The sequence below is a fragment of the Pelophylax lessonae genome, assembly GCF_965119305.1.
Source record: "Pelophylax lessonae genome assembly, chromosome: 3".
NCBI lineage: Eukaryota > Metazoa > Chordata > Amphibia > Anura > Ranidae > Pelophylax > Pelophylax lessonae.
Genome location: NC_138770.1, coordinates 37343991 through 37362113, shown reverse-complemented (window position 1 = coordinate 37362113; position 18123 = coordinate 37343991). Strand labels below are relative to the sequence as shown.

General features: G+C 44.7%; 3 protein-coding genes across 3 annotated transcripts in view; 1 reads left to right on the top strand and 2 right to left on the bottom strand.

Moving 5' to 3' along the window:
- LOC309550283 (uncharacterized protein) overlaps window positions 1-18123 on the bottom strand; it is a 1519274-nt gene that overhangs the window by 1112273 nt on the left and 388878 nt on the right.
- The window catches only part of LOC309549989 (uncharacterized protein), a gene marked incomplete at its 3' end in the record, with an annotated part of 336501 nt that overhangs the window by 12035 nt on the left and 306343 nt on the right, over window positions 1-18123 (top strand). The gene's annotated exons all lie outside the window — the stretch shown is intronic.
- The window catches only part of LOC309549992 (uncharacterized protein), a gene marked incomplete at both ends in the record, with an annotated part of 90295 nt that continues 88889 nt past the window's right edge, over window positions 16718-18123 (bottom strand). Inside the window, 2 exon segments of the mRNA XM_082250466.1 lie at window positions 16718-16879; window positions 16883-17784. Of these exon segments, the coding sequence (XP_082106592.1) occupies window positions 16718-16879; window positions 16883-17784 (1064 nt within the window).

The following is an 18123-nucleotide window of genomic DNA, read 5'->3' as shown; positions in this document are numbered from 1 at the left end:
GCAGTGGTCAGGAACATGTCATATACAGCCCTGTGTATAGAGTGTAGTGGTCAGGAACATGTCATATACAGTCCTGTGTATAGAGTGCAGTGGTCAGGAACATGTCATATACAGCCCTGTGTATAGAGTGTAGTGGTCAGGAACATGTCATATACAGTCCTGTGTATAGAGTGTAGTGACCAGGAACATGTCATATACAACCCTGTGTATAGAGTGCAGTGATCAGGAACATGTCATATACAGTCCTGTGTATAGAGTGCAGTGGTCAGGAACATGTCATATACAGTCCTGTGTATAGAGTGTAGTGACCAGGAACATGTCATATACAGTCCTGTGTATGGAGTGTAGTGACAAGGAACATGTCATATACAACCCTGTGTATGGAGTGCAGTGGCCAGGAACATGTCATATACAGTCCTGTGTATAGAGTGTAGTGGTCAGGAACATGTCATATACAGCCCTGTGATAAAGTGCAGTGGTCAGGAACATGTCATATACAGCCCTGTGTATAGAGTGTAGTGGTCAGGAACATGTCATATACAGTCCTGTGTATAGAGTGCAGTGGTCAGGAACATGTCATATACAGCCCTGTGTATAGAGTGTAGTGGTCAGGAACATGTCATATACAGTCCTGTGTATAGAGTGTAGTGACCAGGAACATGTCATATACAACCCTGTGTATGGAGTGCAGTGGCCAGGAACATGTCATATACAGCCCTGTGTATAGAGTGCAGTGGTCAGGAACATGTCATATACAGCCCTTTGTATAGAGTGCAGTGGTCAGGAACATGTCATATACAGTCCTGTGTATAGAGTGCAGTGAACAGGAACATGTCATATACAGCCCTGTGTATAGAGTGCAGTGGTCAGGAACATGTCATATACAGCCCTGTGATAAAGTGCAGTGGTCAGGAACATGTCATATACAGCCCTGTGTATAGAGTGCGGTGATCAGGAACATGTCATATACAGCCCTTTGTATAGAGTGCAGTGGTCAGGAACATGTCATATACAGTCCTGTGTATAGAGTGCAGTGAACAGGAACATGTCATATACAGCCCTGTGTATAGAGTGTAGTGACCAGGAACATGTCATATACAGTCCTGTGTATAGAGTGCAGTGAACAGGAACATGTCATATACAGCCCTGTGTATAGAGTGCAGTGATCAGGAACATGTCATATACAGTCCTGTGTATAGAGTGCAGTGAACAGGAACATGTCATATACAACCCTGTGTATGGAGTGCAGTGGCCAGGAACATCATATACAGTCCTGTGTATAGAGTGCAGTGGTCAGGAACATGTCATATACAGCCCTGTGTATAGAGTGCAGTGGTCAGGAACATGTCATATACAGCCCTTTGTATAGGGTGCAGTGGTCAGGAACAGGTCATATACAGCCCTGTGTATATAGTGCAGTGGTCAGGAACATGTCATATACAGCCCTTTGTATAGAGTGCAGTGGTCAGGAACATGTCATATATACAGTCCTGTGTATAGAGTGCAGTGGTCAGGAACATGTCATATACAGCCCTTTGTATAGAGTGCAGGGGCCAGGAACATGTCATATACAGTCCTGTGTATAGAGTGCAGGGGCCAGGAACATGTCATATACAGTCCCCTGTATAGAGTGCAGTGGTCAGGAACATGTCATATACAGCCCTGTGTATAGAGTACAGGGGACAGGTAAAGTAGAATAATAGAACCATGCCAGTCATATAGTCACTAGGTATAGATAAATAAATAAGAACACACAAGTGTTCCATCTGCTCTCTCAGAATACAGAACAGTCTTTCTTGGGCTTTCTACTTACATTAGTTAGAGAGAAAATCCTCTCCTGTACTGTAGGATGACCGGATGTCTCTGGTTTCATGGGACAGTCTCCAATTTTGGGGGAGACTGAGGGAAAAGTGTCCCTGAATAAAAGAATGTGTCCCTGATTTCTTTTCAGGGAAAGCGGGATAATCCATCTTCTGTGATTGGCCTAAGCAGGAGCAGGGAGGAGAGGAGTGCCCCTAGCTGTGTCATGGTTATTGATGATGTCACATGCTGATATCACATGGTCCACATGGTCATTCCCCTTTCGGCTTGTGTTTACTTTATGGCGGGAGGTAAAGATCTGGTTTATTAATTCTCTTGCTCTTCTTTGTGATGGTGACCTGCAGTTCACATCTAGGCCTGGAGAGGGTAAGTCAACACTACACTAGGGTATAGGGCCAGGACAAGGGGGTTGGTGGGCAGCCAGAAGGAACATCTGCCCCATGCACATGTTTTAAAGTGGGGGAAGCGTAGGGGTGGCAGCCACCTCTAACTGCACCCTGGAACATGACCACGTTGGTGATTGCCCATGCAGAGAGAAGCATTGGGGTGCTGGAGAGGTGACATTCTTCACCTGATGTCACAGACTCCTCCCAGTCCTGCGAGTCTATGGTGCCTTCTGCAGCTGTACAAAAGCCACTAACTGAGATGAGAGGAGGGGACTCACCAGCAATGTCATGCTGAGGTCTGATGAGTACAGTTCAGGGATGGGGGAATTGTGCTGGGGGTGGTTTTGTCATGGAGGTTTGGAGTTGGAGGAGGGGAGATTCTTGTTAGGGGGTACTCTGTGCTTTACTTACATTTGGCATCTACACTCTTTGTGTTATGTACTCACAATCCAGAGCAAAGAAGGCTCAGGTGTTATTAAATTATACCTATTTAAGCCTCCTACCATTTGCACTTTTTTGGTCACACCCAACATTTGGTCTAGCGTAGTTTGCTTGTGCTATTATCCCCATCCCCTGCTCCACAGCTGTCCCACCTCCATAAAAGTGGGCATGGTCAGTAGTGTGTTTTAGGATTTACTTTTGAAAATCCGGTCCCCTTCCTTTGCCATTCTCTCCCTGACATATTGGAGAATGAAGCCGTATTGTTCTTTCAGTGTCTCCATCCCGTGTTCTGTCGAATTCCACACTGACACTAACAGCTCCTCCAACATCCCGCTGTATTTGTTTTCTCACCATGTTTTCAATGATGGAGAACCAGAGATTGACCGGAGTCTTCTTCTCAATGTCACCAGACCACCTCTACCTCCACTATTGGGGTGCTGGGTCTTTCTATGACTACTCAGGGCCTCAACCTCTTCTATATGATTGTGAAGATTTCTATCATATTTACTAAGAAGAGAGAGAAGCTGAAGAAAATGTCCATGATGTAGATGAGAGTTACATATAGTATGAGCAGCATTACCCTTTACTCTGTAACCAAGACCTAGTCTGGCAATGCACAGAATGATAGCAATTATTCTCTGACTAATCTCATGGTTTGAATGGACTTTCTCCTTTGGACTATTTCCAGGAGAAAATGGATTAGAGTTTCAATGTACATTGGACTTGTTCAACTTTCCAACCAGGAGTGAATGGACTTGGCAAGATACTCCCCCCATGTAGAGGACACGTGGCCTGGTATGATTCAGGAGGTGGGAGAAGTGCATGCATGTCCTCCCCTTTTACGGTCAGGCAGGCTGCAGGCTTGGATATGGGTCTAGGATAGATTTTGTGGGGACCCCATACTTTTTTCTTGTTTTTTTCCAGGAGCTGGTATGAGTTTCTGTGGGGTCCCGTTTGAAAACCAAACTAACCCTGAAAGGCCTTTCGATCCTAAATCACTTTGGAATCAATAGAAGCAAAATCAAAACTATCCATTTTCTGGGCTAATAGGCAAATAGGTGTTAAAAAAAGCATCCGCCGGGAGGCATTCCAATATTCCCTGGATCAACTACCCTTGGTGGTATTACCTCTAAAAATTAATATCGAGTAATATGATGTACAATTAGGAATGCATCAAGGCCTAATTTTTTTTTTTTAAACAATCTACTACGCGGGCCAGAACCAGGTCTTGAGGGAGTCTCCTCCACATTTTCACAGCTCTTACTGTGAAGAGGCCTTTTAGTATTTGGAGGTTAAATCTCTTGCCCCATGTCCTCTGTGATCACCTTAAAGGAGATGTATGAGATTACTTTTTTTCCCATATATACTTACCTAGGTGGATGCAGTCCGATGCTGCATCTGTCCCCCGGCGCTTCTACACTGAGAACCGAGTGATCGAAAACTGCTGATTGCTCGGTTCTGACAGCTCCCTGAGCAGCTCCACGAGCTGCTTTGCCCCCTCCTTGCTCATTAGAGTGCTGGGCTATGGAGAGGGGGGGAGTGGCCAGCTCAGGCTTTCAGTTGGTGGCTGAGAGGCTGAGCTCGGTATCAGTCGAGGCACCTGGCGGATCTTGACTCCGTGGTCGTGATGACGCGGTGCCTGGACTGAATTCTGTGACCTCAGCAGAGAGCGGACTTCACAGGGTCACAAAAAAGGGTCACAGGAGCGCAGAACAAACTGCACTCCTGTGATCCATAGATGTACAGCCAAATGAGCTTTGGCTATACATCTCCTTTAAAGTGAAATACTCTACACAGAGGTCTACTATATGGACCACTTTTGTATTTATACATGTTGATCTTTCAACATACTATTAATATATCTGAAGAATTTTGGGGGTTTGTCCTACCCTCTGACAATCAGATGTTTGTTGAATTTTTGTGGCCTTGATTTCCTTTTTACATATTCTGTTATATTCTTTGTAACATTTAAATAATGAAGTGTTCCTTCGTTTTTTTTTTTTTTTAAAAAAGCTCAATTATTATTTATACTGTAGCTTTTTTAACTTTGATGGTGAGCCATAAAGATTTCATTTTTAGACTTTTAACAGCCTCCCACCTGGCCAATGTACATAAATGGCTGGATGGGAGCTTCCCTGTTTTAAGTGAACATCCCTCAGAGTGTGAGGCTGTGCAGCGGCGCAATCCTGTGATGGCTGTGATCTTCAGACACAGCCCATCAAAGAAGGGGACATGGGTCAATCACAGCCATCAAAACAGTGTAAAGAGAGACACGTGTCTCTGTGTTGGCTCTCCCTGCTAAGCTCAGTAAGAGCTCAGTGCGTGGGGAAGAGAGGAGGAAGCTGCAGCCTCTGTCACAGCTTTCTGTGTAACTAATGATTTTAGTGTTCAGTTACACAGAGATCACACAGACTGTAGACATCCCCACACAGTACACCAAGCACCATTGTCCCTGTCCATGTCCAAGTGTCCCATGAACAGCTGTACTAGTATCCCAGTGCACAAAACATATGTCACAGTGTATCAGTGTCCCAGTGGAAAAAACATCTGTCACAGTGTACAAGTGCACAAAAACCTATGCAATCGTGTTCCATTGTAACAATAACATCTGTCAGAGTCCGCCTGTGGACGTTCAACATGTGTCACAGTGTACAAGTGCACAAAAACATCTGTCAGGGTACCAGTGTCCCACCAATAAATATAAAAAGGTTAAGTGCCCCTGTTGGTCCCATACGCATATGTAAACAGCGATCGTTCTACGCATGCGAGGTATCGCCATGAACTTCGGGAGCGGGAGCAGTAATAATTCTAGAACCAGACCTCCTGTGTAACTCTAAACTAGTAACCAATAAAGGCTTATAAATCATTTCCTATGGAGATTTTTAAATACCGAAGTTTGGCACCATTTCCCAAGTGTGCGCAATTTGTTTAGTTATGTTTAGTATCTATATGCCTGGCGCAACACCATATTTTATATTTACCCACAAATGTGGGTATTATATTGCCTTTGTGTGCATTGAGATTCATTAACCTTTTTGCTGCCAGGCCCTGCAATCTACAAGTTTAGCTGATCAGACCATTTTTGTAATTTTTCCATTCCTTTTTTATTTTTCCTTATAGCTTTCAGAGTTTGTAAAAGATCCCCCCACCCTTCCCAAACCATATATATTCTGAAAGCACATGAGCAGTAGAATAAAAATATGATGCTACTGATTTTTAGGGCACAATGATATTTGCACAAATGTTTATCAAAACAATATTTTTGCTAAAAATACACAAAAATCATTATTAGCAGATAAAAACACAGCACATTTTACAAAATCCCTATTAAATATAAAAGCTAACTTGTATTAGGTTAATCAATAACAAATATTTGTAAATTTTAAATTGCGCCTTTTTGCGAAATGGTGAAATTGAACATAAACAAAAATGTAAATATCCAAATTTCTCTAAAAATCTAGATGTTCATTTTACACTTACAGCCTTCCGAGTTTAATAAAGACCCCCCCCCCCCCCCAACATTATATTTTCTGAAAGCACATGACCTGTGGAAAAAAAGAAGGTGCTGATTTTAACACCCTGCGATATTCGCGCAAATGTTTTTTAAAACAATGTATTTGCTACAAATACTCTAAAATCATTATTAGCAGATATAAACACAGCAAATTTTACAAAATTCCTGCTAAATTCCTTCTAAATATAAAAGCTAAACCTGTATTGAGGTAATAAATAACAAATATTTTGAAATTTTAAAGTGTGCCTTTTTGAGAAATGGTGAAAATTGAACATAGGCAACAATCTAAAACTCTAGTCCACCGAGGAGTTGGTAATCTGAATCCCTAGGTATTTAATGCGACTTACTCTTTGTAGTGGTAGATCTATGTGATTGAATGTAAGTGGAAAACTATCTATTGGGAGTAAAACCTCATTAAATACCTAGGGATTCAGATTACCAACTCCTCGGTGGACTATGTCCCGCATAACATACAACCTCTCTAGCAAAAACGCCAACCTGGGCTTGATTGCCAATTGGGATGATGGGTCGCATAAACCTTATAAAAATGATACTCCTTCCCAAAATTCTCTATGTCCTATGGCACTCACTAATTTATCCACCCCTTAAACACTTCAAGTTGATGGAGTCATTGCTTAGACCAGTGGTTCTTAACCTGGGTTCGATCGAACCCCAGGGGTTCGGTGAGTCAGTCTCAGGGGTTCGGCGGGGGGGCAACAGGGCAATTGCTCCCCCCGAGAAAATATTACTGATTGTGAGGCCAACCCCCCCCCCCCCCGGGAAATCAGAGCTGCGGTCGGGTCGACTAACAGCCATTACACAAAGACACTTGATGCTCTGCCCCCTGTACCTCCCCCAGCAGGTTTCCAGCTTATCTCCTGCAGGCTGCTTGCTGCTTGAGTGGGCGGGATGGTGATGTACCTGACCACGGAGATCGCGCCCGCCTGGAAGAGGGAAGTGTGAGCAGCTGAGCAGAGGGAGCCGAGTGAATGTTCCTGGAGGTAGGCTGGATTAGTTTGCAAGCACCTCTATGCTAAGTCTGCTAAATAACTGCAGCTTAGCATAGAGGTGCTGTTAGCTGACAAATGGAAATGCATGTCCTTTTCATTTAGCTCAATAAGCATTGTGAATGCCCCCTGGTGTGTGCCCTCCTGATACCCCATGGTATGCCCTCCCAAAACCTCCCCCCCCAGTGTGTGTCCTCCTGACACCCCATGGTATGCCCTCCTAACCCCCCCCCCCCCCACTGTGTGCCCCCCTGACACCCCATGGTATGCCCTCCCAACACCTCCCCCCAGTGTGTTCCCTCTTGCCCCCCCATGGTATGTCCTCCCAACCCCCCCAGTGTGTGCCCTCCTGACACCCCATGGTATGCCCTCCCAATCCCCCCAAGTGTGTACCCTCCTGATAACCCATGGTATGCCTTCCTAACCCCCCCCCCCCAGTGTGTGCCCTCCTGGCTCCCCCAGTGTGTGCTCTCCCAACCACTGATGTGTGCCCTCCTGACACCCAGTGTGTGGCCTCCTGACTCTCCACTGGTGTGTGCCCTCACTACCCTCCCCCACAGTGTGTGTCCTCCTGACCCTCCCCCAGTGTATGCCCTTCCAACCCCCTGGTGTGTGCCCTCATAACCCCCCGGTGTGTGCCCTCCTGACACTCCATGGTATGTCCTCCCAACCCCCCCAGTGTGTGCCCTCCTGATACCCCATGGTATGCCCTCCCAACACCTCCCCCCAGTGTGTCCCCTCCTGACACCCCATGGTATGCCCTCCCAGCCTCCCACCCCAGTGTGTGCACTCCTGACACCCCATGGTATGCCCTCCCAACCACTGATGTGTGCCCTCCTGACACCCAGTGTGTGGCCTCCTGACTCTCCACTGGTGTGTGCCCTCACTACCCTCCCCCACAGTGTGTGTCCTCCTGACCCTCCCCCCAGTGTATGCCCTTCTTACCCCCTGGTGTGTGCCCACATAACCCCCCCGGTGTGTGCCCTCCTGACACCCCCCCCCCCCCCAGTGTGTGCCCTCCTGACCCTCCCCTGGTGTGTGGCTTTACTGATCCCTGTACACTGTCCTATCCTCTGTCCTGTCAACTCCTGTCCTCTGCCCTATTCTCTGTACACCGTCCTACTGACCTCTGTACGCTGCTCTACATACTACTGACCTCTGTACATTTTACTTTGTATGATACGTTTAATTCAGTTCTGTAAACAACACCTTATTTTTTGGCAGTGCCTCTCCCGAGACTAGACTCATAAAATCATATTTTATTTTTCCAATTAAGAAGGGTTTGGTGAATGCGCATATGAAGCTGGTGGGGTTCAGTACCTCCAACAAGGTTAAGAACCACTAGCTTAGACCATTTGTCTGGGGCACAAGTAGAAATAAGCTACCATGGCAGAAGCTTAAAAATCACAGATTTAGGAGGCGTTGCAGTCCCCGACACAAATATATGCTACCGGTCGTCTCAGCTGTCCCAAATATTTCACATAGACAAAATAGAAAGACATTGATTTCTCTCTCTCTTATGTCCCACAGGGTCACACCTTACAGCAGACCCACTATACGCAATAATGAGTGGACAGAGGGGAGCTGAGATCCCAGGCAACAATAAATCTCTCTAATATCAATATAGGCACATATGGGACGTAGTGTCAGATAAAGTAGATATCCCCCAATTTCACAAATTTACACCACTATGGCATAATATTTCCTTATCAGAATTCCACTCTATCCCAGACTCAAACATATGGAGTGCCAGAGGTATCTATTACTTATCTCATCTACTGACAAACGGAAGTCTTAAATCATTTGAAAGGTTGAAAAGTGAGTTCAACCTACCATACCATATGTTCTTTACATACTTGTAAATTGGCCATGCTTTTCAAGTGCAGTTTACATCTGCAGATGTTCAAATTGATACCACTCCAGTTATGGAAGTGATTAGGAGTGCTGATTCCAAAAAAACTGATCTCAATATTCTACACCATGTTACATCTACCCTCCTCCACTAAACTAGCCTATGCACTTAAATACAGGTGGGAGAGGGATTTGGACACTAAGGAGGATGAGGAGTATAGTGAAGCGCTGGATGCTTGCAAGTTAGTATCTCCCAAATTTTCGGATCCACTAACACAACTATATTTCCTTCACCGTTCTAATCTCACCCCTGTCAGAATGGCTAGGTAAAGAACAGACCAAAATACTCAATGTCCTATGTGCCGGGATGGCTTAGGCATCTTTTTTCATTTAACTTGGCTGTGTCCTGAAATCCAGGGTTACTGGAAACAATTCATACAATTCCTACATGACAAAATGGGTTCTCCCTTAACTCTGCACCCTAAATCTTGTCTACTGGGAATACTCCCTGAAATAGACCTGGATAAACTCCCTAAGATATTTCTTCATGAAACTCTCTTCACAGCTAGAAAACTCATTGCCAGAGTATGGATGCAAGATCAGCCACCGGATTTTGGGGCCTGGCTGGCTGAGATAAATAACACCTTACCATACAAAATTATTTTATAGATTCATAGAGGTTGTCCTTCCAAGTTTCATAAGATTTGGGATAGATGGCTTCATACCTCAGAAACATGTGGATAGTCAACACATGGCAGGGTTGTGGTCTTCTATTTGCGTACAAATTATCTCACCTCTCATTATGCTCCTTGGATGCTCAGTACTCGGTTTTGTGCCATACTTTGTTGAACCAAGGTTAACCTTCATTATGTAATACACTATGTCTTGCATAAATTTGTATTACTCATGAATGACAGAACTACACAAGTGTTATACCATTTTATTGTCTTTTTGTTAATTTATTGAGATGTACTGTACTCCTTCATATGTATAATTTTTTTTTTTCAATAGAAAAAACTGTTTGAAAAGTAAAAAATCTGGAGGTTTTCATTTTCCACTTACAGCTTTCAGAACTTAAAAAGACCCCTTGAACCATTCATTTTCTGAAGGTGCATGGCCTATAGAATAAAAAAGTGCTACTGGTTTTTTGGGCCGCACAATAATTGTGCAAATGTTCATCAATTCGGTATTTTCTAAATCCACTAAAATCATTATTAGTGCACACAAACACAACATAGCTTAAACAATTCCTGCTAATTTGCTACTAAAGCATCGTTCACATGGGGCATACTAAAGTTAACGCCCATGGAGGGCCATGTTTACCCACACTGGGACGTATAGGTGTTCCGTGCATCCCTGTGCAGGCAGTCCCATTTATGTAAATTGGGATGGAACTGCTGCACTGGCATAGCTGCTGCTTCCAATCTGACATCCATGTGGGTGTGGGTGCATGACCCCGAACACAAACAGTGTGAGCTCAGGGACATACGCCCAGACCCACATGGATGTCAAATTGAGAGCAATGGTTCTGTTTGCACAGTTGCTACATCACAAATGACATCAATGGGACTGCCAGCACACGGATGCACAGAACAAATGTGCATCCCTGTACAGGTAAATATGGCCTTGCAGGGGTGTACACTATGTGTGCCCTGTGTGAACAAGGCCTTAGGCTCCTCTCACATACCGTAAGCTGACTGATTCGGTCTGCCTGTCCGTTTTTCAGGCGGGCCCGATCGAACTGCCATTGTTCGATTTGGAGAGGCTGATGTAAATGGACATGCGTCTTTTTTGCACCAACCTGCATCCAATCCGATCTGGTCCACTAAAAACAGACGGATGGGGATCCATCCTCATCCATCTAGCAGATCAGATCAGATGAGAATCAGATTGAAATGGACAGGCGGTCCATCTGACCACCCCATACAGAACAACAGCTCTGCATCATCTAAACAAACCCTTAATATCTCTTTTTTGAGACAGAGAAAGTGACTGAAGACAGTCCCTTTCTCTGCAGCCTGAGCTGCACATTACATAAATGAATAAGTGGTCACTCCTATTCATTCATAAGCTGACACATAGTAAACAAGGTTTACTATGCTCAGTTATCAGTGGACACAGGAGCGATCGATAGTGATCATTGCCTGTGTCCATTGTAATACAGAGAGGGGGCTGGTAAACACATTTACCAAGCCCCCTCAACTCCAACCTTATCCGCCCTTTGCACTGCTCCTCCCTCCCCTCCAGCCTGCCAGCTTGCCATAGTTGAGTGCTGGCCAGCAGTTGCAGGCGGCAGGAGGTAAAGGAGGGTATGCTGCCCAGTAGCAATGGATCGGTGAGGCCGGGGCCATTGCAGGGGGATGATCAGAGTGGCAGTGGGGACATATCTTGTTAGATGGGTGTGGGGGGTAGAGGGATGAAGGAGATAGGAAAGAAGAGCAGGGAAAATGTTTTAAAGGAAGGGGAGTGGCGGGAGGTGCAGAGACTGGAGACAGAGAAGCGGTGGCATGGAGGGGTCGCATTTGAGCTGAATAACTCTGATCAGCGGAGTGTAATCTGCTGATCAGAGCTATAGGTTTGTTCAGCAGAATCTACTAAACAATTCTGCTATAACTTTATGGTCACTGAAGTAACCATGTGCTTACAGCAAAAGGAGGAGTCGGGTCTGTACTGCGTGCGGACCTGGCCAGCTGGAAGCATTGCTATAGGTCCGAACGCCTTTCGGACCTGGCAGTGGAAGGGTTAAAGTGTATTTATGCATTAGTGTGTAAAAATGCATTTGAAAAACTGCTGTGCAAATACAGTGTGACATAGAAATTTGCAAAACCCGCCATTTTATTCTCTAGGGCCTCTGCTACAAAACTATTTAATGTTTGGGGGTTCTAAATATTTTCTAGCAAAAATACAGATTTTTACTTGTAAACAAAAAGTTTCAGAAGAAGGTCTGGTCTTAAAGTGAATAATGCCTGAAGGTGCTCTTGGATGTTGGGCCTCTACGTGGTCAAGCTGTGAAAAAGTCTTACACGTGGTATCACCATAGCAAAATGTGTTTTGGGGTTTAGTTGCAAGTATGCCTATAAAGTGTGCGAGAAATAACTTTTTAATATGAAATTTTTGTGAAAAGAATGTATTTAGTTTTTAAATTTTCCAAAGAATTGTGAGAAAAAAAATACAACTTAAAAAAAATGCAGCATGCCTCTTAAATAAATACATTGGACTGTCTACTTTCCAAAAAGGGGCATTTGGGGGTATTTATACTGTTCTGGCATGTTAGGGCTTCAAGAAATTAGGGCCGTCAGCACATCAGGTGTGATCAACTTTTAACAAACCAAATAATATACACTGATTGGGGGGGGGGGGGGGGTTACCAAGGAAATGTAGCAGTATAAATTTTGGTTAAAATTATGAAGAAAAATTACTTATTTGCAAAATTTTATAAACTAAGAAAAACACATTTTGTTAGGGTTTTTTATTTAGAGCACAAATAATAAAAAAAAACCAGTGTTGGCTAAATACCAACAAAAGAAAGCACTATTCGTGTGAAATAACATGATAAACATTTCATATTAGTACAGTGTTGCAAGTAATTGTTATTCAAAGTGTGATAGCACTGAAAGGAGAAAACTGGCCTGGGTAGGAAGGGGGTGAAAATGCCCGTATTGAAGTGGTTAATCTTATTGTACATGGGAATATCATTTGCAGTGGGTTCACATACAGTCAGTTTGAAGGATTCCCATTTCTGTTCTGTGTTCAATAATACCAATATTCCCTCCCAGTCTAAGTCTTGGAAAGCAGCTATGTCATGTACCTGGTAGTAAAGCCTGAAATGATGAGGAAGGCCTCTCTTACACTTCTGACTCTGGGCCCCTGGTAGTGTGAACAGAAGGTGCAGGAGTGCAGAGTGGCACGAGTGTCTAAAGGTCTTGCCAGAAGCAGAGCGGGTATCTGCACCAGACGGGAGAGGTCGTCAGTAGACTTCAGCACAGCAGACGGGCTGGTAGACAGCTGGAGGACAGTAGACTGAAGCAGGCTGGTAATGGTGACAGCGGGCAGGTGAGGCATGCACTGGTAGAAGACTGTAGAACCGCAGGCACAGCAGGATGTGTCAGGAAAGCTGGGTCTTATACTGACAGGACAGAACAGGTACAGAGGAGTAGGCACCGGCGTGGTCTGCATACAAGCTGGGTCATTAGTCAATCAGTGAAATAGAAGCCAACAAAGCAGACAGAAGCAGAGTTCAAGGATAAGCCAGTCAGTTCAGAGAGTGGTCAGACAAGCCGGGTCAGCAACTGGAATCAGGATACAGGATCTTACTGTCCCAGCAGTGCCATTACTCCAGTCAATTTCCAGGTAGTTAATATCCCCCATTACCATCACTGTCCCAGTCCTTTCTATCTGTGCAAGGAGCTGAGTCTCCACTTTCTCATATAACAAGCCCTAATGATTACCTTTGTAGTACGCACACGCAAATGCAGTTCCACCCATAATGCTTCAGCCTCAACACACTCTCCATCAACTAGGTCCTCTTTCACACTCGCTTTGAGATCACTTCTCACATAGAGGCAGACACCACCACCTTTATATTTTACCCTGTCATAGCCATGAATATTAATAGCCCAGTCATGTGAAGAAAGAAGACAAGATTCAGCAACACCAATTAAAACATAGTTCCCTTTATGCACCAAAGCTTCCAACTCACCTATTTTGCTTGGCAGACATCTGACATTGGTAAACACTTTAATTAATTGGCATATTTTGCGCTTGTGTTTCTCACTGTGAAATGCCAGCGTGGACCTAAAGCCTTAATGCCACTTCCACCAGGGGCAATATGTAATATAGTAAAGTATATCCAACCTTCCTATAGGCAGGATAGAAAAGAACAGAAAAAAATATACACAAGAGAGGGTTGTGGAAAATCATGGTCCCTCCTGCTGTGGACCACAAAGTAGCAACATTGGTAAGAGGTTGTTTGCTGACCCTGAATTGAGGGGGCAGATAAGTGTCCCCAGTTGAGAAGATGCTTAATACCATCTTTTGGCATTAGTGTGGACACAGTCTGGTTTTGGTAGGTGGCCAAGATTTTTGTGTGGGGTACACCCATTAATAGGGTATCTTTTTGACCCAGAGGACCTGGGTGATGGGAGCAAATTCTTTCCTTTATTGTGCCATGGTGGCTGGAAAATCAGCAAACAGTGAGATGTGTGTATGAAGCTCAGGTAAAGTGCGAGAGGATCTGGCTATTGCAAGAAGTTGTCTTTTGATGTAGAAAACGTGTACCTGGGTCAAAACATCTCAAGGTACTGAGGTCCATAGATGTTTGGGTTTGAGGATTCCATATGCATGATTTTCATATCAAAAGAGAGAGAGAGGAGGAGTGCGTGAAATACAGTGGCGGCTGGTGCTCAAAATTTTTGGGGGGCGCAAAAAGAAGAATGTAATAGGTATTGCTTTGCGGCAAAAAACACAGTAAAAAATTGCGTGACTTTGAGGACATGGTACAGGCATGGCACAGGTCATGGTACAGATGATGGTACAGGCATGTCACAGGTCATGGTACAGGCATGTCACAGGTACAATGTACATCAGGTAAAGTTAAACCCAAAAACAAATAGCTTAAACTTCACCATATCCAGGACCAGGAGACTGGCTGCTGGCTGGGAGAGGACGAAGGAAGACGTGTCCTGGCCTGGTCAGTTCCAGCTCTAAGTCTGCGCACAACCCGAGGACACATGGACACCTTACACCGCCGCTGCCCTGGGTGAGAGCTGAGAGAGAGGAGAGAGACGGAGGCACTGGCTGCTTCAATCGTCACTTACCTGCTCTTGGGCTGGCTCACTTGACCGGACCGACTGCTGAAGATGGGAGACATGTCTCTCGCCCGACCACGCACGCCGCTGCTCCTCCTCGCTCTGACGGCGGGCGGAAAGGTGACGACGGTGAGTGACTGACACACGCACTGCCCCCACGCGACGTCAGCCTGGATGTCATGAATGATTGGTCCAGGCTGGAGTCTGGACCAATCACAGCCAGGACAGGACTAGTGGGGAGTGTCGGGCGCATTGCTCTGCGCCCTGGTGACACCCAAAACGGCCGCCAATCGACGGCCTCTGCCTGGCAGCACATGGGCTGCCAAACCCCACCCCCCCCATAGCCAGCAATAGGACCGGCGCCCCTAGTAGGCTTTAAATGGTAATTTTTTTTTCTTTGCATATGCTAAATGGGGGGGGGGGGGCCCTATAAACCGGTCACCACTGGTGAAATAACTGCTGAATGTATGGCGTTAAATCAGCAGGTTTTATGGATTCAGGAATGCCCCCAGTCTTGATATGGTTTCATCTAGATTAATTCTCTAAGTCAGCTATCTTGTTTTCAGAGAAATTGAATCTCCTCTGTATGCTCTAAAAACGAGCCTTCCATCTCATTATGAACTGCTGTGTTTGTCAATCAATATGATCAGTGTGTTCCTCAATGTAATCATTTCTACCTTGGCTATATAAAATTGGGGTACACAATTCCCTCTGTAAGTCTTTCTGCACAGATAGGAGCATATGCCTCAATGTATGTTCAGAGGCTTGGCAATTAGATGCAGGCATAGTATTAATGCATTCTTGTGAGGGTTTCATGGGTGAAGGAGCAGGAGAAGAAGTGGCTTTTTGTGTCTGTCTCTGGTCTGAGGGGGGGTTCCTCCATTTCTGAGTGCTCTTCAGCACTCTCAGGCGGCTGCAGCTGGAGAGAAAGAGCGCTGTGTCCCAGGCTGATGCCATCTTGCTGTGCCCTGTCAACAGATGAGAAGAAGTCATTAAGCTTGCAAGGCCTCAGGTCTTTGTTCTTCTGGCAGGACATGGTCCTCAGTGTGTTGAGCAGTTACCCAGCAGCGGGAGGGCATGCAGGTCCAGTGCTAATGTGCCTCCAGGCAGAGCACAGCTATAGACTCATGTGGCCATCTTGCTCTGCCGCCATGCCATGCCCTCCAACAATTCAATTTTTTTTTAAAGTATATTTTAATTGAGGTGTTGTTGAGTGATTGCACTTAACTGAAACAATGAATGACCTGGAATGCACCATTTTATGGACACCTATTTACTTTATTAGTGGATATATGACAGCTAAAGGAGAATATTATTAGTCAATTTATCATTGGAGGATCATGGTATTGGAAATATATGTTTTTGTTTGAGCTTACTTGTTTGGGGGGGGGGGGGGGGGGGATAAGTTGCTTTTAGCTGCTGCGGGTTATTTGTGTATATAACACTTTAAGGGACTTGTCCTGAGCACTGAATTTATAATTTCACGATGGCCAGATGAATGCTTGTAACATCTGCTCAAAAATAGTTAAAAAATTGACCTCTAAATAGTTACAAAAGCTCACACCACAAAATGTACTCAGCCAATGTAAAGCAATGACTCCATTTTTATTTTTCTACTGCTATCAATGGCCAGCACAGTACAACACTTCATCCATGTCTTTAGTGATCTCTGATCTTCTTATGAAGTGTTTCTTACATGATGAAGATCAGCCATAGAGTGTATCTGGGGTGTATATCAGGGTGTGCTTCTTCCCCAGTTGAGAGCTGTGATGTCCAGCAACATTTATATAGAAGACATTTCCCGCACTCAAGGTACTAATACACCTTAAGGGTTGTGTGGGATCCCTGATGTACAGGAAGACAGGATTTTAGTGAGGAACAATTCTCTCACTAAGGACATGAAAGCAGCTTCTCCCCCCATGTGAGATCTCTGATGTCTGTAAAGATAGGACTTCTGTCAAAATCATTTTCTTGAGGACAAGAACAATGCTTCTCCCCCCTGTGCAATACCTGATGGGTGTAAATATTGGACTTGTCTGAAAAACAATGCCCTTACTCAGGACAGGAATACGGCTTCTCCCCAGTGTGAGATCTCTGATGTATAGAAAGATGGGACTTCTGTGAAAAACATTTCCCACACTCAGAACAGGAATACGGCTTCTCCCCTGTGTGTGATCTCTGATGTCTGTAAAGGTGTGACGTCCGTGAATAACATTTCCCGCAGTCAGGGCAGGAATACAGCTTCTCCCCTGTGTGAGATTTCTCATGTCTACACAGATTCGACTTGCGTGAAAAACATTTCCCACACTCAGAACAGGAATAAGGCTTCTCCCCTGTGTGAGATCTCTGATGTGTGTAAAGACTGTATGTCTTTGAAAAACATTTTCCACACTCAGAACAGGAATACAGCTTTTCCCCCCTGTGAGACCTTTGATGCTTGACAAGATCTGATTTTGTTGCAAAACATTTCCCACAATAAGAACAGGAAAGTGGCTTCTCACCCATGTGAGATCTCTGATGTTTGGTAAGGCTGCACTTATATGAAAAACGTTTCCTGCACTCAGGACAGGAATATGGCTTCTCCCCCGTGTGAGATCTCTGATGCGTGACAAGTTTTGATTTTTCTAAAAAACATTTCCCACACACAGAACAGGAATGTGGCTTCTCACCCCTGTGAGATCTCTGGTGCATTTTAAGATTCAATTTAGAGCTAAAACTTTCCCCACATTCACAACAGGAAATTGTATCCTCTCCCTGAATTCCGGCACCATCCCTCACAGTATGAGGTTGATCATAGCCAGAGGGATTCCATGGTCTATCCACACTGTGAAGTCCACAATCCATAGTTGAGTTCATTGCCTTTTCTCCGACATGATCTCGTGTAATGTCCTCATCTTCCATTTTGCAACCTTGAGATAAAGTGAGACGATCCTTTGAGAGTTTCTTGATGGCATGTCCTGGAAAATATAAAACCGTGATCAATAGATACGAGAGGTCATTCACTTACATCAAGATTTCATTTGGAGATTTGAGTGAGCAGATGTTCTCTGTGGATGTCACAACAACCAGCTTGTACTTTTTTCCTCTCCAGTAAAAGGGCTATTGGTCCTCCCTCCAGATTATTTATACATTTACACAGCCTTGTCAAAAGAGCAGGAACCAGTGGGGACTGGGAGATGCATGCTCTTCACACAACTACAAGCCTAGGCACTGGGTCATGTGATCTCTGATAATCAGGAAGTTCAATGTTCAGATCATAGACCCTTTAGCTTATAACAAGTGACCACAGGCCTAGG